Genomic DNA, 23,387 nt, shown 5'->3' on the forward strand with positions numbered 1-23,387 from the left:
GTAACCGTGTGTGTTCTGGTACAAAGCTTGTAGCCTGGAGCAGGAGATACAGCGGCCTCTGAAACACTCCCCCCTCTCTCCATATTTCTCTCCATATTTCTCTCCATCTCTCCATCTTTCTCTCTCTCCATCACTCTCTCACTCCATCACTCTCTCTCTCCATCTTTCTCTCCATCTCTCTCCATCTCACTCTCCATCTCTCTCTCCATCTCACTCTCCATCTCTCTCTCTCATCTTTCTCTCCATCGCTCTCTCCATCACTCTCTCTCTGTATCTCACTCTCCATCTCTCTCTCATCTACCTCTCCATCTCTCCATCTCTCCCTCCACACGTTTGAAATGCAGTCTGTCTTCTGTGGCCAAACATTCATTCTGTTTGATCATTTCAGGTCCACACACACAGGTTGTTGAGGTTATAATGGAGGAGAGTAGGGGTGGGGCCAGATGGGATAGATGTGTCCTATTGGCGGAGAGCAGGGGCTGATTATGACGTAGCCATGTATCCAGGCTCGATCCCGTTTTACCGCAGTGTGGTCGCGCCGCAGTAGAACAGAACAGTCAGTCTCGCGTCGTCCGTGACTGTAGATTAGTCTTCTATCGATAGACTATAGCACCTGTCGTCATCACCGGTGGATCGAAAAACCTAGAATTTATTCTGAAACACCTCGCGCCTTTTTACCGGTTTAGACAGACAGATAACGGTCATTATCGGGACATCTCATTTTACCGCGCCAGACAGCAGAATCCTCGTTTTTAGTTGATACTGAGTACAAACTGCCGCACGGTACGCAACGGGCACCATGAACAACAAGGAAGATGAGCGCGTGGACACCGGAGTCAAGGAGCCATACTTCTGGAACCCTCGGACGCACGAGTTCCTGGGCCGGACCGCAAGCAGCTGGGGTCAGTCAGTCTCCCCCTCTCTCTCTCTCTGTGTCTCTCTCTCTCTCTCTCTCTCTCTCTGTGTGTCTCTCTCTCTCTCTCTCTCTCTCTCTCTCTCTCTCTCTCTCTCTCTCTCTCTCTCTACTGCTCTCAGCTGGTTTGAGTCTGTCCAGTGATCCTTCATGCGAGTAGCCCCCCTCCTTTCAGTCATTATATGATGTGTGGTGTGTGTTTAGGGCTGTGGCGGTCATTACATTTGGCCAGTGGGTGATTGTCAAGCAAATAACTGCCGGTCTCACGGTAATTGACCGTTAGTGAGCATAAACACCTTTAGCGTCTCCTATCTTCCACACAGCCAACAAGCCACTGATGCAGACCTTTGGAACATCTACGTTTTAAAACGTCTAATCCATGTAATATAGTCTACACCTTCACAGTAAATCCATTATTTATTTTAGACAGGTCTAAGAAGAAAATGTAGTCTATTTCAGAAGAACAGAATATCAGAATGTCCGTATGTTAGGGCTCCCGAGTGGCGCAGTGGTCTAAGGCACTGCATCTCAGTGCTAGAGGCGTCACGACAGACCCTGGTTTGATCCCGGGCTGTATCACAACCGGACGTGATCAGGAGTCTCATAGGGTGGTGCACAAAACACTAGCCAATCTACGGCCTATTCTATTGGTCAACTTGTCCTTCTGTGCCAGAAATAAATATTCCATAGTCTGGGACAGTTGTAGGATGCGATTGATCCCAAATGAATACAACCTCTAGCATCAACAAACCTTTTAAAAGCAATGCGGTAATAGCAATCAGAACGTTTAGCTTAAAATGTGGACATACTGTCAGGCTATTTCTTCACGTTATGAGCGCAGCAATGCGCACACGGCAGTTGGCTATAAGCGCACATGTTCACGTTATGAGCGCAGCAATGCGCACACGGCAGTTGGCTATAAGCGCACATGTTCACGTTATGAGCGCAGCAATGCGCACACGGCAGTTGGCTATAAGCGCACATGTTCACGTTATGAGCGCAGCAATGCGCACACGGCAGTTGGCTATAAGCGCACATGTTGACGTTATGAGCGCAGCAATGCGCACACGGCAGTTGGCTATAAGCGCACATGTTGACGTTATGAGCGCAGCAATGCGCACACGGCAGTTGGCTATAAGCGCACATGTTCACGTTATGAGCGCAGCAATGCAATCAATTCCCGGGAAAAACATCGTTCTCAAAAGTGACCGCAAATGCGATTCTGCATGTAATGTTTTTTAATTATAAAGGTGCATTTTATGGTGAAAATGATCTTCCCCAAACTGGAAACTCTCGCTCCTCCTATGTAGTTAGGCTCTATACCCAGTGTAAAGAGGAGTAATGTCCTTCATTAGAAATAGTTATTTAATACTAACCCTATTAAAACATATAGGACTATGGGCTAGGCTACATGAGGTGTGATACTAACCTTATTAAAACATATAGGACTATGGGCTAGGCTACATGAGGTGTGATACTAACCTTATTAAAACATATAGGACTATGGGCTAGGCTACATGAGGTGTGATACTAACCTTATTAAAACATATAGGACTATGGGCTAGGCTACATGAGGTGTGATACTAACCTTATTAAAACATATAGGACTATGGGCTAGGCTACATGAGGTGTGATACTAACCTTATTAAAACATATAGGACTATGGGCTAGGCTACATGAGGTGTGATACTAACCTTATTAAAACATATAGGACTATGGGCTAGGCTACATGAGGTGTGATACTAACCTTATTAAAACATATAGGACTATGGGCTACATGAGGTGTAATACTAACCTTATTAAAACATATAGGACTATGGGCTAGGCTACAAGAGGTGTGATACTAACCTTATTAAAACACATAGGACTAGGCTACAAGAGGTGTGATACTAACCTTATTAAAACATATAGGACTATGGGCTACATGAGGTGTGATACTAACCTTATTAAAACATATAGGACTATGGACTAGTAGGCTACATGAGGTGTGCGACTGATTTGAAAAAGTCACACAAAAAAGTTTTCACTGTTTCTTGCCTTAAGCTGAGCATCATTCACAAGTGACCGGATGAAATTGTCACCCAGCACACTATTCTTGGTTTAATCTTGTCTTTATATTTACTAAATAATATATGTGTGAAGTTCGTTTTGATTTGGAATGGACCATTATCATGCACCTGTATCGAAATATGGGCATGGGGAAAAAATACATGTCCTCTCTGCACTTAAATAGTGAATGGAGGATGCTTTTCCCTGTGGTTCATTTTCATGCCAGCCAGGTAGGCTATACTCCTGTTGTAAAGCAATGTGCTTCATATTAGCAAAGTTGATAAATAAATGTATTAGGCATAGCCTGTAGAAAGCTGATGGGATCCTCCTCTTTTTATTAGAGGCCATCACTCTGTTTTCTCCCGCAATTGTATAGCCTATAGAAATGTTGCGCAACATGGGCTCTCATGAAGTGTTTGATTAGATTTCCGAATAGATTTGCATTGATGTCAGAGTGATTAGAGGGACAGGCAGTTACCAAGTTTGGTAGACTACTAATGACCAGCAACAGCATCAGAGCTTGGAGAAGCCTAATTACCGTGACTCGTAGCCGCCGGTATGGTGGTCACCGTAACAGCTCTAGTTGAGGGTCGCTCCTCACACACTCACAGGTGGGACACACACACATACAGGCTGATCTGATGAGGATGTTGTCATTATGCTCAATCTATACTAGAGGAGGGTTACAGAGAGGGGAGAGGAGAGAAAGAGGACAGAGAGAGAGGGGGGTAGAGAGAAAGGACACAGAGAGAGAGAGAGAGGTAGAGGACAGGTAGAGAGAGAGATATAGAGGACAGAGAGAGATAGAGGACAGTGACAGAGAGAGAGAGGACAGAGAGTGATAGAGGACAGGGAGAGAGAGAGAGAGAGGACAGAGAGAGAGGGTATGTGATGACTAGTCTAATCTGGATTAAAGTAGAATTTGATTCGTCTGTTTAATCTGGCTGCTGAGCGTCTGCTGCTGGACGGAATATAGAACACAAAACATACAACATAGAACATACAACACAGAACATACAACACAGAACATAGAACACATAATATAGAACATAAAACACATAATATAGAACTCAGAATATAGAACACAGAATATAGAATATAGAACATAGATGACAGAAGAGAGAACTCAGAACACAGAACATAGAACACAGAACAGAACACAGAACTCAGAATCTAGAACACAGAACACAAAATCTAGAACATATATAATAATATAGGACATTGAACATAGAACACAGAACATAGAATACAGAACACGGAATACAGTCCAGTATCTGTTCTGTTCTCTACAAACACACAACCTTGCGTGAGGGTTGTTCTTGGTATGACTGTGTATAATCCGTGTATAATCTTTATTCTAGAGAGGAGGGCGGGGGGCAGGGAGGATGAGAGGGAGGATGAGAGGGAGGGAGGATGAGAGGGAGGATGAGAGGGAGGGAGGATGAGAGGGAGGGAGGATGAGAGGGAGGATGAGAGGGAGGGAGGATGAGAGGGAGGATGAGAGGGAGGGAGGATGAGAGGCAGGGAGGATGAGAGGGAGGATGAGAGGGAGGATGAGAGGCAGGGAGGATGAGAGGGAGGGTGAGAGGGAGGATGCGAGGAAGGGATGATGAGAGGGAGGGAGGATGAGAGGCAGGGAGGATGAGAGGATGAGAGGATGAGAGGGAGGATGAGAGGGAGGGAGGATGAGAGGGAGGGAGGATGAGAGGCAGGGAGGATGAGAGGGAGGATGAGAGGGAGGATGAGAGGCAGGGAGGATGAGAGGGAGGATGAGAGGGAGGGAGGATGAGAGGCAGGATGAGAGGGAGGAGAGGATGAGAGGCAGGGAGGATGAGAGGGAGGATGAGAGGGAGGATGAGAGGGAGGATGAGAGGCAGGGAGGATGAGAGGGAGGATGAGAGGGAGGAGAGGATGAGAGGCAGGGAGGATGAGAGGGAGGATGAGAGGCAGGGAGGATGAGAGGCAGGATGAGAGGGAGGAAGAGAGGCAGGGAGGATGAGAGGCAGGATGAGAGGCAGGATGAGAGGCAGGGAGGATGAGAGGGAGGATGAGAGGGGGGATGAGAGGCAGGGAGGATGAGAGGCAGGATGAGAGGGAGGATGAGAGGGAGGATGAGAGGCAGGATGAGAGGCAGGATGAGAGGGAGGATGAGAGGGAGGATGAGAGGGAGGGAGGATGAGAGGGAGGATGAGAGGGAGGATGAGAGGGAGGGAGGATGAGAGGGAGGATGAGAGGGAGGGAGGATGAGAGGGAGGATGAGAGGGAGGGAGGATGCGAGGGATGAGAGGGAGGGAGGATGAGAGGGAGGATGAGAGGCAGGATGAGAGGCAGGGAGGATGAGAGGGAGGATGAGAGGGAGGATGAGAGGGAGGATGAGAGGGAGGATGAGAGGCAGGGAGGATGAGAGGGAGGATGAGAGGGAGGGAGGATGAGAGGGAGGGAGGATGAGAGGCAGGGAGGATGAGAGGGAGGGTGAGAGGGAGGGTGAGAGGGAGGGAGGATGAGAGGGAGGATGAGAGGGAGGAGAGGATGAGAGGGAGGATGAGAGGGAGGATGAGAGGGAGGGAGGAGGAGAGGGAGGATGAGAGGGAGGGAGGATGAGAGGGAGGGAGGATGAGAGGGAGGATGAGAGGGAGGATGAGAGGGAGGGAGGATGAGAGGGAGGATGAGAGGGAGGGAGGATGAGAGGGAGGATGAGAGGGAGGGAGGATGAGAGGGAGGATGAGAGGCAGGGAGGATGAGAGGGAGGGAGGATGAGAGGGAGGGAGGATGAGAGGCAGGGAGGATCAGAGGGAGGATGAGAGGCAGGGAGGATGAGAGGGAGGATGAGAGGGAGGATGAGAGGGAGGGAGGATGAGAGGGAGGATGAGAGGGAGGGAGGATGAGAGGGAGGATGAGAGGCAGGGAGGATGAGAGGGATGAAGGATGAGAGGGAGGGAGGATGAGAGGGAGGATGAGAGGCAGGGAGGATGAGAGGGAGGGAGGATGAGAGGGAGGGAGGATGAGAGGGAGGGAGGATGAGAGGGAGGGAGGATGAGAGGGAGGGAGGATGAGAGGGAGGATGAGAGGGAGGGAGGATGAGAGGCAGGATGAGAGGCAGGGAGGATGAGAGGGAGGATGAGAGGGAGGGAGGATGAGAGGGAGGGAGGATGAGAGGGAGGATGAGAGGGAGGGAGGATGAGAGGGAGGATGAGAGGGAGGGAGGATGAGAGGGAGGGAGGATGAGAGGGAGGATGAGAGGGAGGGAGGATGAGAGGGAGGGAGGATGAGAGGGAGGATGAGAGGGAGGATGAGAGGGAGGGAGGATGAGAGGGAGGATGAGAGGGAGGGAGGATGAGAGGGAGGATGAGAGGGAGGATGAGAGGCAGGGAGGATGAGAGGGAGGGAGGATGAGAGGGAGGATGAGAGGCAGGATGAGAGGCAGGGAGGATGAGAGGGAGGATGAGAGGGAGGATGAGAGGGAGGGCGGATGAGAGGGAGGGAGGATGAGAGGGAGGATGAGAGGGAGGATGAGAGGCAGGATGAGAGGCAGGGAGGATGAGAGGGAGGATGAGAGGCAGGGAGGATGAGAGGGAGGGAGGATGAGAGGGAGATTGAGAGGCAGGGAGGATGAGAGGTAGGGAGGATGAGAGGGAGGATGAGAGGCAGGGAGGATGAGAGGCAGGATGAGAGGCAGGGAGGATGAGAGGGAGGGAGGATGAGAGAGAGGATGAGAGGGAGGGAGGAGGAGAGGGAGGAGGAGAGGGAGGATGAGAGGGAGGATGAGAGGGAGGATGAGAGGGAGGGAGGATGAGAGGGAGGATGAGAGGGAGGATGAGAGGGAGGGAGGATGAGAGGGAGGATGAGAGGGAGGATGAGAGGCAGGGAGGATGAGAGGGAGGATGAGAGGGAGGATGAGAGGGAGGGAGGATGAGAGGGAGGATGAGAGGCAGGGAGGATGAGAGGGAGGGAGGATGAGAGGGAGGATTAGAGGCAGGGAGGATGAGAGGGAGGATGAGAGGGAGGATGAGAGGGAGGGAGGATGAGAGGGAGGATGAGAGGGAGGATGAGAGGGAGGATGAGAGGCAGGGAGGATGAGAGGGAGGATGAGAGGCAGGGAGGATGAGAGGGAGGGAGGATGAGAGGGAGGATGAGAGGGAGGGAGGATGAGAGGCAGGGAGGATGAGAGGGAGGATGAGAGGGAGGATGAGAGGGAGGATGAGAGGGAGGGAGGATGAGAGGGAGGGAGGATGAGAGGGAGGATGAGAGGGAGGGAGGATGAGAGGGAGGATGAGAGGGAGGATGAGAGGCAGGGAGGGTGAGAAGCAGGGAGGATGAGAGGGATGAAGGATGAGAGGGAGGGAGGATGAGAGGGAGGATGAGAGGCAGGGAGGATGAGAGGGAGGGAGGATGAGAGGGAGGGAGGATGAGAGGGAGGGAGGATGAGAGGGAGGGAGGATGAGAGGGAGGATGAGAGGGAGGGAGGATGAGAGGGAGGATGAGAGGGAGGGAGGATGAGAGGCAGGATGAGAGGCAGGGAGGATGAGAGGGAGGATGAGAGGGAGGGAGGATGAGAGGGAGGGAGGATGAGAGGGAGGATGAGAGGGAGGGAGGATGAGAGGGAGGATGAGAGGGAGGGAGGATGAGAGGGAGGGAGGATGAGAGGGAGGATGAGAGGGAGGGAGGATGAGAGGGAGGGAGGATGAGAGGGAGGATGAGAGGGAGGATGAGAGGGAGGGAGGATGAGAGGGAGGATGAGAGGGAGGGAGGATGAGAGGGAGGATGAGAGGGAGGATGAGAGGCAGGGAGGATGAGAGGGAGGGAGGATGAGAGGGAGGATGAGAGGGAGGATGAGAGGCAGGATGAGAGGCAGGGAGGATGAGAGGGAGGATGAGAGGGAGGATGAGAGGGAGGGCGGATGAGAGGGAGGGAGGATGAGAGGGAGGATGAGAGGGAGGATGAGAGGCAGGATGAGAGGCAGGATGAGAGGCAGGGAGGATGAGAGGGAGGATGAGAGGCAGGGAGGATGAGAGGGAGGGAGGATGAGAGGGAGATTGAGAGGCAGGGAGGATGAGAGGTAGGGAGGATGAGAGGGAGGATGAGAGGCAGGGAGGATGAGAGGCAGGATGAGAGGCAGGGAGGATGAGAGGGAGGGAGGATGAGAGAGAGGATGAGAGGGAGGGAGGAGGAGAGGGAGGAGGAGAGGGAGGATGAGAGGGAGGATGAGAGGGAGGATGAGAGGGAGGATGAGAGGGAGGGAGGATGAGAGGGAGGATGAGAGGGAGGATGAGAGGGAGGGAGGATGAGAGGGAGGGAGGATGAGAGGGAGGATGAGAGGCAGGGAGGATGAGAGGGAGGATGAGAGGGAGGATGAGAGGGAGGGAGGATGAGAGGGAGGATGAGAGGCAGGGAGGATGAGAGGGAGGGAGGATGAGAGGGAGGATGAGAGGGAGGATTAGAGGCAGGGAGGATGAGAGGGAGGATGAGAGGGAGGATGAGAGGGAGGGAGGATGAGAGGGAGGATGAGAGGGAGGATGAGAGGGAGGATGAGAGGGAGGATGAGAGGCAGGGAGGATGAGAGGGAGGATGAGAGGCAGGGAGGATGAGAGGGAGGGAGGATGAGAGGGAGGGAGGATGAGAGGCAGGGAGGATGAGAGGCAGGGAGGATGAGAGGGAGGATGAGAGGGAGGATGAGAGGGAGGATGAGAGGGAGGGAGGATGAGAGGGAGAATGAGAGGGAGGATGAGAGGGAGGGAGGATGAGAGGCAGGATGAGAGGGAGGATGAGAGGGAGGATGAGAGGGAGGATGAGAGGGAGGATGAGAGGGAGGAGAGGATGAGAGGGAGGGAGGATGAGAAGCAGGGAGGATGAGAGGCAGGATGAGAGGGAGGATGAGAGGGAGGGAGGATGGGAGGGAGGATGAGAGGGAGGGAGGATGAGAGGGAGGATGAGAGGGAGGATGAGAGGGAGGATGAGAGAGAGGGAGGGAGGATGAGAGGGAGGATGAGAGGGAGGGAGGATGAGAGGGAGGATGAGAGGGAGGATGAGAGGCAGGGAGGATGAGAGGGAGGATGAGAGGGAGGGAGGATGAGAGGGAGGATGAGAGGCAGGGAGGATGAGAGGGAGGATGAGAGGGAGGATGAGAGGCAGGGAGGATGAGAGGGAGGATGAGAGGGAGGATGAGAGGGAGGGAGGATGAGAGGGAGATGAGAGGGAGGGAGGATGAGAGGGAGGATGAGAGGCAGGGAGGATGAGAGGGAGGATGAGAGGCAGGGAGGATGAGAGGGAGGATGAGAGGCAGGGAGGATGAGAGGGAGGATGAGAGGGAGGGAGGATGAGAGGGAGGATGAGAGGCAGGGAGGATGAGAGGGAGGGAGGATGAGAGGGAGGGAGGATGAGAGGGAGGATGAGAGGGAGGATGAGAGGGAGGATGAGAGGCAGGGAGGATGAGAGGCAGGGAGGATGAGAGGGAGGATGAGAGGGAGGGAGGATGAGAGGGAGGATGAGAGGGAGGATGAGAGGGAGGAGAGGATGAGAGGGAGGCTGAGAGGCAGGGAGGATGAGAGGGAGGGAGGATGAGAGGCAGGGAGGATGAGAGGGAGGATGAGAGGGAGGATGAAAGGGAGGAGAGGAGAGGGAGGGAGGATGAGAGGCAGGAGAGGATGAGAGGGAGGATGAGAGGGAGGAGAGGAGAGGGAGGGAGGATGAGAGGGAGGGAGGATGAGAGGGAGGAGAGGATGAGAGGGAGGATGAGAGGGAGGAGAGGAGAGGGAGGGAGGATGAGAGGGAGGATGAGAGGCAGGGAGGGTGAGAGGGAGGATGAGAGGGAGGATGAGAGGCAGGGAGGATGAGAGGGAGGGAGGATGAGAGGGAGGATGAGAGGCAGGGAGGGTGAGAGGGAGGGAGGATGAGAGGGAGGATGAGAGGGAGGATGAGAGGCAGGATGAGAGGGAGGATGAGAGGGAGGATGAGAGGCAGGGAGGATGAGAGGGAGGATGAGAGGGAGGGAGGATGAGAGGCAGGGAGGATGAGAGGGAGGATGAGAGGGAGGGAGGATGAGAGGGAGGATGATTGGGAGGATGAGAGGGAGGGAGGATGAGAGGGAGGATGAGAGGGAGGGAGGATGAGAGGGAGGATGAGAGGGAGGGAGGATGAGAGGGAGGATGAGAGGGAGGAGAAGAGAGAGAGGAGAGCAAACAGAAAGCAGCATTCTAAATAAACCATCTGATTAAACCCGGATCAGAATGTGTGTGTGTGTGTGTGTGTGTGTGTGTGTGTGTGTGTGTGTGTGTGTGTATGTGTTGTATCTATGTGTGTGTGTGTGTGTGTGTGTGTGTGTGTGTGTGTGTGTGTGTGTGTGTGTGTGTGTGCATTGCTGTACTAGTTGACTACAATGGGATCAAATCATATGAGAGAGAGATGAGAGATGGAGAGAAAGATAGGAGGGGAGAGAGATGGGAGGAGAGGAGAGAGAGGATAGAGAGAAGAGAAAGATGGGAGGAGAGAGAGATAAGAGGGAGAAGAGAGTGTTGGTAGGGGAGAGATGGGAGGGGAGGAGAGAGAGAGATGGGAGAGGAGGAAGAGGAGGAGAGAGAGATGGGAGCTCAAAGAGAGAGAGGATAGAGAGGAGGAGAGAGAGATGAGAGGTTGCCGCCATGTTGAATGTTCTTCCTTCAGGACAGACGGTCACACACACATACACACAAGCCTAAGGCTCAGATGACTCATAACACACTCCCACAACAGAGAAGGAGAGAGAGAGAGGGATAGAGAGAGAGGAAGGGGAAAAGAAAGAGGGGAAGAGAGAGAGGGGGGGGCAGTTTAACTGAGCCTGAAAAGAGCCTGGTGCTAACTGGTTAGCCAGTTGAAAAGAGCCTGATGCTAACTGGTTAGACAGTTGAAAAGAGCCTGGTGCTAACTGGTTAGACAGTTGAAAAGAGCCTGATGCTAACTGGTTAGCCAGTTAAACAGTACCTGGTGCTAACTGGTTAGACAGTTGAAAAGAGCCTGATGCTAACTGGTTAGACAGTTGAAAAGAGCCTGATGCTAACTGGTTAGACAGTTGAAAAGAGCCTGGTGCTAACTGGTTAGACAGTTGAAAAGAGCCTGATGCTAACTGGTTAGACAGTTGAAAAGAGCCTGATGCTAACTGGTTAGACAGTTGAAAAGAGCCTGATGCTAACTGGCTAGACAGTTGAAAAGAGCCTGATGCTAACTGGTTAGCCAGTTGAAAAGAGCCTGATGCTAACTGGTTAGACAGTTGAAAAGAGCCTGATGCTAACTGGTTAGCCAGTTGAAAAGAGCCTGATGCTAACTGGTTAGACAGTTGAAAAGAGCCTGATGCTAACTGGTTAGACAGTTGAAAAGAGCCTGATGCTAACTGGTTAGACAGTTGAAAAGAGCCTGATGCTAACTGGTTAGACAGTTGAAAAGAGCCTGATGCTAACTGGTTAGACAGTTGAAAAGAGCCTGATGCTAACTGGCTTAGACAGTTGAAAAGAGCCTGATGCTAACTGGTTAGACAGTTGAAAAGAGCCTGATGCTAACTGGTTAGACAGTTGAAAAGAGCCTGATGCTAACTGGTTAGACAGTTGAAAAGAGCCTGATGCTAACTGGCTTTAGACAGTTGAAAAGAGCCTGATGCTAACTGGTTAGACAGTTGAAAAGAGCCTGATGCTAACTGGTTAGACAGTTGAAAAGAGCCTGATGCTAACTGGTTAGACAGTTGAAAAGAGCCTGATGCTAACTGGTTAGACAGTTGAAAAGAGCCTGATGCTAACTGGTTAGACAGTTGAAAAGAGCCTGATGCTAACTGGTTAGACAGTTGAAAAGAGCCTGATGCTAACTGGTTAGACAGTTGAAAAGAGCCTGATGCTAACTGGTTAGACAGTTGAAAAGAGCCTGATGCTAACTGGTTAGACAGTTGAAAAGAGCCTGATGCTAACTGGTTAGACAGTTGAAAAGAGCCTGATGCTAACTGGCTTAGACAGTTGAAAAGAGCCTGATGCTAACTGGTTAGACAGTTGAAAAGAGCCTGATGCTAACTGGTTAGACAGTTGAAAAGAACCTGATGCTAACTGGTTAGACAGTTGAAAAGAACCTGATGCTAACTGGTTAGACAGTTGAAAAGAGCCTGATGCTAACTGGTTAGCCAGTTGAAAAGAGCCTGATGCTAACTGGTTAGCCAGTTGAAAAGAGCCTGATGCTAACTGGTTAGCCAGTTGAAAAGAGCCTGATGCTAACTGTCTAAACAGTTGAAAGGAGCCTGATGCTAACTGGTTAGACAGTTGAAAAGAGCCTGATGCTAACTGGTTAGCTAGTTGAATAGAGAGTCTGTTGTAGCATGATTTCCAGCTGTTTATCTGGTTAGTAACATCGTTAACTAGTTAGTTAGTTGAACAGAGAGTCTGTAGTAGTATCAATAGCTTGTTAGCTGGTTGAACAGTCTGTCTGAGTTGAATGAACGCTTTTGTATGGGATAGATTACAACCAGACACACAGAGAGTATATTTTGTTGAACACTTTATTGGTTACTACATGATTCCATATGTGTTATTTCATAGGTTTGATTTCTTCACTATTATTCTACAATGTAGAAAATAGTAAAAAATAAAGAAAAACCCTTGAATGAGTCGGTGTGTCCAAACTTTTGACTGGTAACGCCTAGTTTCCTGAATCGGGTCAAACAGGGAGAAGAAGTATTTGATACACTGCCGATTTTGCAGGTTTTCCTACTTACAAAGCATGTAGAGGTCTGTCATTTTTATCATAGGTACACTTCAACTGTGAGAGACGGAATCTAAAACAAAAATCCAGAAAATCACATTGTATGATTTTTAAGTAATTAATTGGCATTTAATTGCAAAATCGGCAGTGTATCAAATACTTGTTCTCCCTGTTTGACCCGATTCAGGAAACTAGGCGTTTGTTACAAGTCACGACTTCACAGGAGAGCCCTGTTTGACCCGATTCAGGAAACTAGGCGTTTGTTACAAGTCACGACTTCACAGGAGAGCCCTGTTTGACCCGATTCAGGAAACTAGGCGTTTGTTACAAGTCACGACTTCACAGGAGAGCCCTGTTTGACCCGATTCAGGAAACTAGGCGTTTGTTACAAGTCACGACTTCACAGGAGAGCCCTGTTTGACCCGATTCAGGAAACTAGGCGTTTGTTACAAGTCACGACTTCACAGGAGAGCCCAGTTTGACCCGATTCAGGAAACTAGGCGTTTGTTACAAGTCACGACTTCACAGGAGAGCCCTGTTTGACCCGATTCAGGAAACTAGGCGTTTGTTACAAGTCACGACTTCACAGGAGAGCCCTGTTTGACCCGATTCAGGAAACTAGGCGTTTGTTACAAGTCACGACTTCACAGGAGAGCCCTGTTTGACCCGATTCAGGAAACTAGGCGTTTGTTACAAGTCACGACTTCACAGGAGAGCCCTGTTTGACCCGATTCAGGAAACTAGGCGTTTGTTACAAGTCACGACTTCACAGGAGAGCCCAGTTTGACCCGATTCAGGAAACTAGGCGTTTGTTACAAGTCACGACTTCACAGGAGAGCCCCGTTTGACCCGATTCAGGAAACTAGGCGTTTGTTACAAGTCACGACTTCACAGGAGAGCCCCGTTTGACCCGATTCAGGAAACTAGGCGTTTGTTACAAGTCACGACTTCACAGGAGAGCCCCGTTTGACCCGATTCAGGAAACTAGGCGTTTGTTACAAGTCACGACTTCACAGGAGAGCCCCGTTTGACCCGATTCAGGAAACTAGGCGTTTGTTACAAGTCACGACTTCACAGGAGAGCCCCGTTTGACCCGATTCAGGAAACTAGGCGTTTGTTACAAGTCACGACTTCACAGGAGAGCCCCGTTTGACCCGATTCAGGAAACTAGGCGTTTGTTACAAGTCACGACTTCACAGGAGAGCCCCGTTTGACCCGATTCAGGAAACTAGGCGTTTGTTACAAGTCACGACTTCACAGGAGAGCCCCGTTTGACCCGATTCAGGAAACTAGGCGTTTGTTACAAGTCACGACTTCACAGGAGAGCCCCGTTTGACCCGATTCAGGAAACTAGGCGTTTGTTACAAGTCACGACTTCACAGGAGAGCCCCGTTTGACCCGATTCAGGAAACTAGGCGTTTGTTACAAGTCACGACTTCACAGGAGAGCCCCGTTTGACCCGATTCAGGAAACTAGGCGTTTGTTACAAGTCACGACTTCACAGGAGAGCCCCGTTTGACCCGATTCAGGAAACTAGGCGTTTGTTACAAGTCACGACTTCACAGGAGAGCCCTGTTTGACCCGATTCAGGAAACTAGGCGTTTGTTACAAGTCACGACTTCACAGGAGAGCCCTGTTTGACCCGATTCAGGAAACTAGTCGTTTGTTACAAGTCACGACTTCACAGGAGAGCCCTGTTTGACCCGATTCAGGAAACTAGGCGTTTGTTACAAGTCACGACTTCACAGGAGAGCCCTGTTTGACCCGATTCAGGAAACTAGGCGTTTGTTACAAGTCACGACTTCACAGGAGAGCCCCGTTTGACCCGATTCAGGAAACTAGGCGTTTGTTACAAGTCACGACTTCACAGGAGAGCCCTGTTTGACCCGATTCAGGAAACTAGGCGTTTGTTACAAGTCACGACTTCACAGGAGAGCCCTGTTTGACCCGATTCAGGAAACTAGGCGTTTGTTACAAGTCACGACTTCACAGGAGAGCCCTGTTTGACCCGATTCAGGAAACTAGGCGTTTGTTACAAGTCACGACTTCACAGGAGAGCCCTGTTTGACCCGATTCAGGAAACTAGGCGTTTGTTACAAGTCACGACTTCACAGGAGAGCCCTGTTTGACCCGATTCAGGAAACTAGGCGTTTGTTACAAGTCACGACTTCACAGGAGAGCCCTGTTTGACCCGATCAGGAAACTAGGCGTTTGTTACAAGTCACGACTTCACAGGAGAGCCCTGTTTGACCCGATTCAGGAAACTAGGCGTTTGTTACAAGTCACGACTTCACAGGAGAGCCCTGTTTGACCCGATTCAGGAAACTAGGCGTTTGTTACAAGTCACGACTTCACAGGAGAGCCCTGTTTGACCCGATTCAGGAAACTAGGCGTTTGTTACAAGTCACGACTTCACAGGAGAGCCCTGTTTGACCCGATTCAGGAAACTAGGCGTTTGTTACAAGTCACGACTTCACAGGAGAGCCCTGTTTGACCCGATCAGGAAACTAGGCGTTTGTTACAAGTCACGACTTCACAGGAGAGCCCTGTTTGACCCGATCAGGAAACTAGGCGTTTGTTACAAGTCATCTTGTACTGGTTGCAGAGGTAGCTCATAACCTGTTTGAATGTATTTTTTAAATATATGTTTTAGCATTTTTTGCATTTTTTGGCAGAAATGCCTTCTGGAACATGTGCACTTTCATGTTCCTTAATAACAAACATGTATGCCATCTGTAAATATGAATACAATGTTTAAAGTACGAGTTGAAAAAGAGCAGCCCAAACAGCCCATATATTGTGACGTTTTTGTTGGTTTTGGACTTTAAGGGTTTTTGTTCGGGCACGCCCCTTCTTCTGTGATTGGTCAACAGGGTCTTCAGTAAAGTCTTTGTACCAAACATCTTAGTTAGATCTCCTCGGCAACAACGTCAAAATCAAAGATAGATCAATTCTGACTATTTGGAGAAAGTGTATACTGGCTATGGCGTCTCAACATGGACAAACAGTACTATTACATATTTGTTTTCAAGCGAAGGCAGTAACTCTTTGGGTTAGTTGAGTTCAGCTGATGCCTTTAGAAGCATACACACTTTTTGGGTTTTGAATTGGTGCTCCTCTCCTTTGTGTGTGTGTGTGTGTGTGTGTGTGTGTGTGTGTGTGTGTGTGTGTGTGTGTGTGTGTGTGTGTGTGTGTGTGTGTGTGTGTGTGTGTGTGTGTGTGTGTGTGTGTGTGTGTGTGTGTGTGTGTGTGTGTGTGAGACAGAAAGAGATTACAGCCCCTACCCCACATCATCATTTCATACAGCAGTATGTAGGTTACAGAGAGAGAAGGAGGGAGGGGGAGGAGAGATGAGATGGAGATAGAAGGGAGAGAGAGAATAAGGGAGAAACATAGAGATGGAGATAGAGAGAAACAGAGGGAGGGAGAGAAACAGAGGGAGAGAGAGAAACAGAGGGAGGGAGAGAGAGAAACAGAGGGAGGGAGAGAGAGAAACAGAGGGAGAGAGAGAGAGAAACAGAGGGAGGGAGAGAGAGAAACAGAGGGAGAGAGAGAGAGAAACAGAGGGGGGGAGAAACAGACGGAGAGAGAGAAACAGAGGGAGGGAGAGAGAGAAACAGAGGGAGGGAGAGAGAGAAACAGAGGGAGGGAGAGAGAGAAACAGAGGGAGGGAGAGAGAGAAACAGAGGGAGGGAGAGAGAGAAGGAATGAACTGAACAGCCTTGGGTATATTCTAGTGGTACTGGTATGGTCAGTCTAGCTGTATGGAGTAGAAGGTACTGCTCTGTTTCAGCTGGTATGGTCAGTCTAGCTGTATGGAGGAGAAGGTACTGCTCTGTTTCAGCTGGTATGGTCAGTCTAGCTGTATGGAGGAGAAGGTACTGCTCTGTTTCAGCTGGTATGGTCAGTCTAGCTGTATGGAGGAGAAGGTACTGCTCTGTTTCAGCTGGTATGGTCAGTCTAGCTGTATGGAGGAGAAGGTACTGCTCTGTTTCAGCTGGTATGGTCAGTCTAGCTGTATGGAGGAGAAGGTACTGCTCTGTTTCAGCTGGTATGGTCAGTCTAGCTGTATGGAGGAGAAGGTACTGCTCTGTTTCAGCTGGTATGGTCAGTCTAGCTGTATGGAGGAGAAGGTACTGCTCTGTTTCAGCTGGTATGGTCAGTCTAGCTGTATGGAGAAGAAGGTACTGCTCTGTTTCAGCTGGTATGGTCAGTTTAGCTGTATGGAGGAGAAGGTACTGCTCTGTTTCAGCTGGTATGGTCAGTCTAGCTGTATGGAGGAGAAGGTACTGCTCTGTTTCAGCTGGTATGGTCAGTCTAGCTGTATGGAGAAGAAGGTACTGCTCTGTTTCAGCTGGTATGGTCAGTCTAGCTGTATGGAGAAGGTTCTGCTCTGTTTCATCTGTTATGGTCAGTCTAGCTGTATGGAGGAGAAGGTACTGCTCTGTTTCAGCTGGTATGGTCAGTCTAGCTGTATGGAGGAGATGGTACTGCTCTGTTTCAGCTGGTATGGTCAGTCTATCTGTATGGAGGAGAAGGTACTGCTCTGTTTCAGCTGGTATGGTCAGTCTAGCTGTATGGAGGAGAAGGTACTGCTCTGTTTCAGCTGGTATGGTCAGTCTAGCTGTATGGAGGAGAAGGTACTGCTCTGTTTCAGCTGGTATGGTCAGTCTAGCTGTATGGAGAAGGTACTGCTCTGTTTCAGCTGGTATGGTCAGTCTAGCTGTATAGAGAAGGTACTGCTCTGTTTCAGCTGGTATGGTCAGTCTAGCTGTATGGAGGAGAAGGTACTGCTCTGTTTCAGCTGGTATGGTCAGTCTAGCTGTATGGAGAAGGTACTGCTCTGTCTCAGCTGGTATGGTCAGTCTAGCTGTATGGAGGAGAAGGTACTGCTCTGTTTCAGCTGGTATGGTCAGTCTAGCTGTATGGAGGAGAAGGTACTGCTCTGTTTCAGCTGGAATGTCAGTCTAGCTGTATGGAGGAGAAGGTACTGCTCTGTTTCAGCTGGTATGGTCAGTCTAGCTGTATGGAGGAGAAGGTACTGCTCTGTTTCAGCTGGTATGGTCAGTCTAGCTGTATGGAGGAGAAGGTACTGCTCTGTTTCAGCTGGTATGGTCAGTCTAGCTGTATGGAGGAGAAGGTACTGCTCTGTTTCAGCTGGTATGGTCAGTCTAGCTGTATGGAGGAGAAGGTACTGCTCTGTTTCAGCTGGTATGGTCAGTCTAGCTGTATGGAGAAGGTACTGCTCTGTTTCAGTTGGTATGGTCAGTCTAGCTGTATGGAGGAGAAGGTACTGCTCTGTTTCAGCTGGTATGGTCAGTCTAGCTGTATGGAGGAGAAGGTACTGCTCTGTTTCAGCTGGTATGGTCAGTCTAGCTGTATGGAGGAGAAGGTACTGCTCTGTTTCAGCTGGTATGGTCAGTCTAGCTGTATGGAGGAGAAGGTACTGCTCTGTTTCAGCTGGTATGGTCAGTCTAGCTGTATGGAGGAGAAGGTACTGCTCTGTTTCAGCTGGTATGGTCAGTCTAGCTGTATGGAGAAGGTACTGCTCTGTTTCAGCTGGTATGGTCAGTCTAGCTGTATGGAGGAGAAGGTACTGCTCTGTTTCAGCTGGTATGGTCAGTCTAGCTGTATGGAGGAGAAGGTACTGCTCTGTTTCAGCTGGTATGGTCAGTCTAGCTGTATGGAGGAGAAGGTACTGCTCTGTTTCAGCTGGTATGGTCAGTCTAGCTGTATGGAGGAGAAGGTACTGCTCTGTTTCAGCTGGTGGTGTGTGTTTATGTTTCAGGTCTGATCCTGCTGTTCTACCTGGTGTTCTATATATTCCTTGGTGGAATGTTCGTCCTGACCATGTACGTGATGCTGCTAACGCTGGACGACTATAAACCCACCTACCAGGACCGCCTCGTTACCCCAGGTACACACACACCTACCAGGATCACCTCGTTACCCCAGGTACACACACACCTACCAGGATCACCTCGTTACCCCAGGTACAGACACACACCTACCAGGACCACCTCGTTACCCCAGGTACACACACACCTACCAGGACCGCCTCGTTACCCCAGGTACAGACACACACCTACCAGGACCACCTCGTTACCCCAGGTACACACACACCTACCAGGACCACCTCGTTACCCCAGGTACACACACACCTACCAGGACCACCTCGTTACCCCAGGTACACACACACCTACCAGGATCACCTCGTTACCCCAGGTACACACACACCTACCAGGATCACCTCGTTACCCCAGGTACACACACACCTACCAGGATCACCTCGTTACCCCAGGTACACACACACCTACCAGGATCACCTCGTTACCCCAGGTACACACACACCTACCAGGATCACCTCGTTACCCCAGGTACACACACACCTACCAGGACCGCCTCGTTACCCCAGGTACAGACACACACCTACCAGGATCACCTCGTTACCCCAGGTACACACACACCTACCAGGACCACCTCGTTTCCCCAGGTACACACACACCTACCAGGATCACCTCGTTACCCCAGGTACACACACACCTACCAGGATCACCTCGTTACCCCAGGTACAGACACACCTACCAGGATCACCTCGTTACCCCAGGTACACACACACCTACCAGGATCACCTCGTTACCCCAGGTACACACACACCTACCAGGATCACCTCGTTACCCCAGGTACACACACACCTACCAGGACTACCTCGTTACCCCAGGTACAGACACACACCTACCAGGATCACCTCGTTACCCCAGGTACAGACACACCTACCAGGATCACCTCGTTACCCCAGGTACAGACACACACCTACCAGGATCACCTCGTTACCCCAGGTACAGACACACACCTACCAGGACCACCTCGTTATCCCAGGTACACACACACCTACCAGGACCGCCTCGTTACCCCAGGTACAGACACACACCTACCAGGACCACCTCGTTACCCCAGGTACACACACACCTACCAGGACCACCTCGTTACCCCAGGTACAGACACACACCTACCAGGACCACCTCGTTACCCCAGGTACAGACACACACCTACCAGGACCACCTCGTTACCCCAAGTACAGACACACACCTACCAGGACCACCTCATTACCCCAGGTACACACACACCTACCAGGACCACCTCGTTACCCCAGGTACACACACACCTACCAGGATCACCTCGTTACCCCAGGTACACACACACCTACCAGGATCACCTCGTTACCCCAGGTACACACACACCTACCAGGATCACCTCGTTACCCCAGGTACACACACACCTACCAGGACTACCTCGTTACCCCAGGTACAGACACACACCTACCAGGATCACCTCGTTACCCCAGGTACAGACACACACCTACCAGGATCACCTCGTTACCCCAGGTACAGACACACACCTACCAGGATCACCTCGTTACCCCAGGTACACACACACCTACCAGGATCACCTCGTTACCCCAGGTACACACACACCTACCAGGATCACCTCGTTACCCCAGGTACACACACACCTACCAGGACCACCTCGTTACCGCAGGTACAAACACACACCTACCAGGATCACCTCGTTACCCCAGGTACACAGACACCTACCAGGACCACCTCGTTACCCCAGGTACACACACACCTACCAGGACCACCTCGTTACCGCAGGTACAAACACACACCTACCAGGACCACCTCGTTACCCCAGGTACACACACACCTACCAGGATCACCTCGTTACCCCAGGTACAAACACACACCTACCAGGACCACCTCGTTACCCCAGGTACAGACACACCTACCAGGACCACCTCGTTACCCCAGGTACACACACACCTACCAGGATCACCTCGTTACCCCAGGTACACACACACCTACCAGGATCACCTCGTTACCCCAGGTACACACACACCTACCAGGATCACCTCGTTACCCCAGGTACACACACACCTACCAGGATCACCTCGTTACCCCAGGTACAGACACACACCTACCAGGACCACCTCGTTACCGCAGGTACAAACACACACCTACCAGGATCACCTCGTTACCCCAGGTACACACACACCTACCAGGACCACCTCGTTACCGCAGGTACAAACACACACCTACCAGGATCACCTCGTTACCCCAGGTACACACACACCTACCAGGACCACCTCGTTACCGCAGGTACAAACACACACCTACCAGGATCACCTCGTTACCCCAGGTACACACACACCTACCAGGACCACCTCGTTACCGCAGGTACAAACACACACCTACCAGGATCACCTCGTTACCCCAGGTACACACACACCTACCAGGATCACCTCGTTACCCCAGGTACACACACACCTACCAGGACCACCTCGTTACCCCAGGTACACACACACCTACCAGGATCACCTCGTTACCCCAGGTACAGACACACCTACCAGGATCACCTCGTTACCCCAGGTACAGACACACCCTGACCTCTGACCCTCTCTGCTGTAGGTATGATGATCCGTCCACGAGGCGAGGCCATGGAGATTCTCTACAACACCAAGGACACAGAGAGCTTTGACATCTACGCCCAGACACTGAACACCTTCCTCGAATGTAAGACGTGGGTCCAGCGGTTTTATTTTCTATAATGTTCATTTTAACTTTATGGAAAAATGCGTTGTGGTATTGTGTAGAAAGACATGACTTTACAATGTATATGACTGCAAATGTATGAATTCAGTGTTCAGATTTTACATTTTAAATGAATACTAAAGTATCATGAGGTAGGGTCCGAGAAAACACATTTCATGTTTTTCTGATTCTGTTTAGTTGTTTCCCCAAAAAAATCTGTTTTCTCCGATTAGTTTTTCCAGGTTTCCATTTTCTCCTGTTTTTTTCACAGGTTTTCGCTCTGAAAATCACATATTTGATGATAGAAAAACAACACAATTGGATGTTGACAACAACAACAACAAAAACCACATCAGGAGACTAACTTTGAGGTCTGGGAAACATCGGAGACATTGTAGATCTTTGGGTGTAGTTATCCTTTAATTCCAGTGATCACCTAGCAACAGGCTGTTGTTGAGCTGTGATCACTTAGCAACAGGCTGTTGTTGAGCTGTGATCACCTAGCAACAGGCTGTTGTTGAGCTGTGATCACTTAGCAACAGGCTGTTGTTGAGCTGTGATCACCTAGCAACGGGCTGTTGTTGAGCTGTGATCACCTAGCAACAGGCTGTTGTTGAGCTGTGATCACCTAGCAACGGGCTGTTGTTGAGCTGTGATCACCTAGCAACAGGCTGTTGTTGAGCTGTGATCACTTAGCAACAGGCTGTTGTTGAGCTGTGATCACTTAGCAGCAGGCTGTTGTTGAGCTGTGATCACCTAGCAACAGGCTGTTGTTGAGCTGTGATCACTTAGCAACGGGCTGTTGTTGAGCTGTGATCACCTAGCAACGGGCTGTTGTTGAGCTGTGATCACCTAGCAACAGGCTGTTGTTGAGCTGTGATCACTTAGCAACAGGCTGTTGTTGAGCTGTGATCACCTAGCAACAGGCTGTTGTTGAGCTGTGATCACCTAGCAACAGGCTGTTGTTGAGCTGTGATCACTTAGCAACAGGCTGTTGTTGAGCTGTGATCACCTAGCAACAGGCTGTTGTTGAGCTGTGATCACCTAGCAACAGGCTGTTGTTGAGCTGTGATCACCTAGCAACAGGCTGTTGTTGAGCTGTGATCACCTAGCAACAGGCTGTTGTTGAGCTGTGATCTCCTAGCAACAGGCTGTTGTTTAGCTGTGATCACCTAGCAACAGGCTGTTGTTGAGCTGTGATCACCTAGCAACAGGCTGTTGTTTAGCTGTGATCACCTAGCAACAGACTGTTGTTTAGCTGTGATCACCTAGCAACAGGCTGTTGTTTAGCTGTGATCACCTAGCAACAGGTTGTTTAGCTGTGATCACCTAGCAACAGGCTGTTGTTTAGCTGTGATCACCTAGCAACAGGCTGTTGTTTAGCTGTGTTTTTGTAGCACACGTGACGGTAGAGTTTGCAAAACAAATACCCTCTGGATTGATGAAGAGAATCATGAAATCATTCTGACAGTTAAGCATAGGCTACATTGTAGTTAACATTTCATTAAGAAGGTTTTTGGGAAAGCCTTTTCATCTTCCTGGTATTGATGGAAAGCTACTGAGGATGGTAGCTGACTCTATAGCCACTCCTATCTGTCATATCTTTAATCTGAGCCTAGAGGAAAGTCTTTGTCCTCAGGCCTGGAGGGAAGACAAAGTAATTCCGCTACCCAAGAGTGGTAAAGCGGCCTTTACTGGTTCTAACAGCAGACCTATCAGCTTGCTGCCAGCTCTTAGCAAACTGTTGGGAAAATAATGTATAACCAAATACAATGCTATTTCTCTGTAAACAAATTAACAACAGACATTCAGCATGCTTATAGAGAAGGACACTCAACGTGTACTGCACTGACACAAATGACTGATGATTGGTTGAAAGAAATGGATAATAAGAAGATTGTGAGAGCTGTACTGTTAGATTTCAGTGCAGCCTCTGATATTATTGACCATAACCTGAAAACGTATGTGTTCTGGCTTTTCACCCTCTGCCATATTGTGGATTCAGAGCTATCTATCTAATAGAACTGAAAGGGTTTTCTTTAATGGAAGCTTCTCTAATGTCAAACATGTAAAGTGTGGTGTACCGCAGGGCAGCGCTCTAGGCCCTCTACTCTTTTCTATTTTTTACC

The 23,387-nt window shown here is 50.2% G+C and overlaps 1 protein-coding gene across 1 annotated transcript in view; it reads left to right on the plus strand.

The window, feature by feature from the left end:
• The first annotated feature begins 510 nt into the window (after positions 1-510).
• Positions 511-23,387, plus strand: part of atp1b2a (ATPase Na+/K+ transporting subunit beta 2a) — a 56,017-nt gene continuing 33,140 nt past the window's right edge. The window contains exons 1-3 of the mRNA XM_055911190.1: positions 511-902; positions 18,456-18,584; positions 21,136-21,240. Of these exons, the coding sequence (XP_055767165.1) occupies positions 800-902; positions 18,456-18,584; positions 21,136-21,240 (337 nt within the window). The 5' untranslated portion in view covers positions 511-799. The remainder of the gene's footprint in view (positions 903-18,455; positions 18,585-21,135; positions 21,241-23,387) is intronic.

Source organism: Salvelinus fontinalis, unplaced genomic scaffold, assembly GCF_029448725.1.
Source record: "Salvelinus fontinalis isolate EN_2023a unplaced genomic scaffold, ASM2944872v1 scaffold_0054, whole genome shotgun sequence".
Lineage (NCBI taxonomy): Eukaryota > Metazoa > Chordata > Actinopteri > Salmoniformes > Salmonidae > Salvelinus > Salvelinus fontinalis.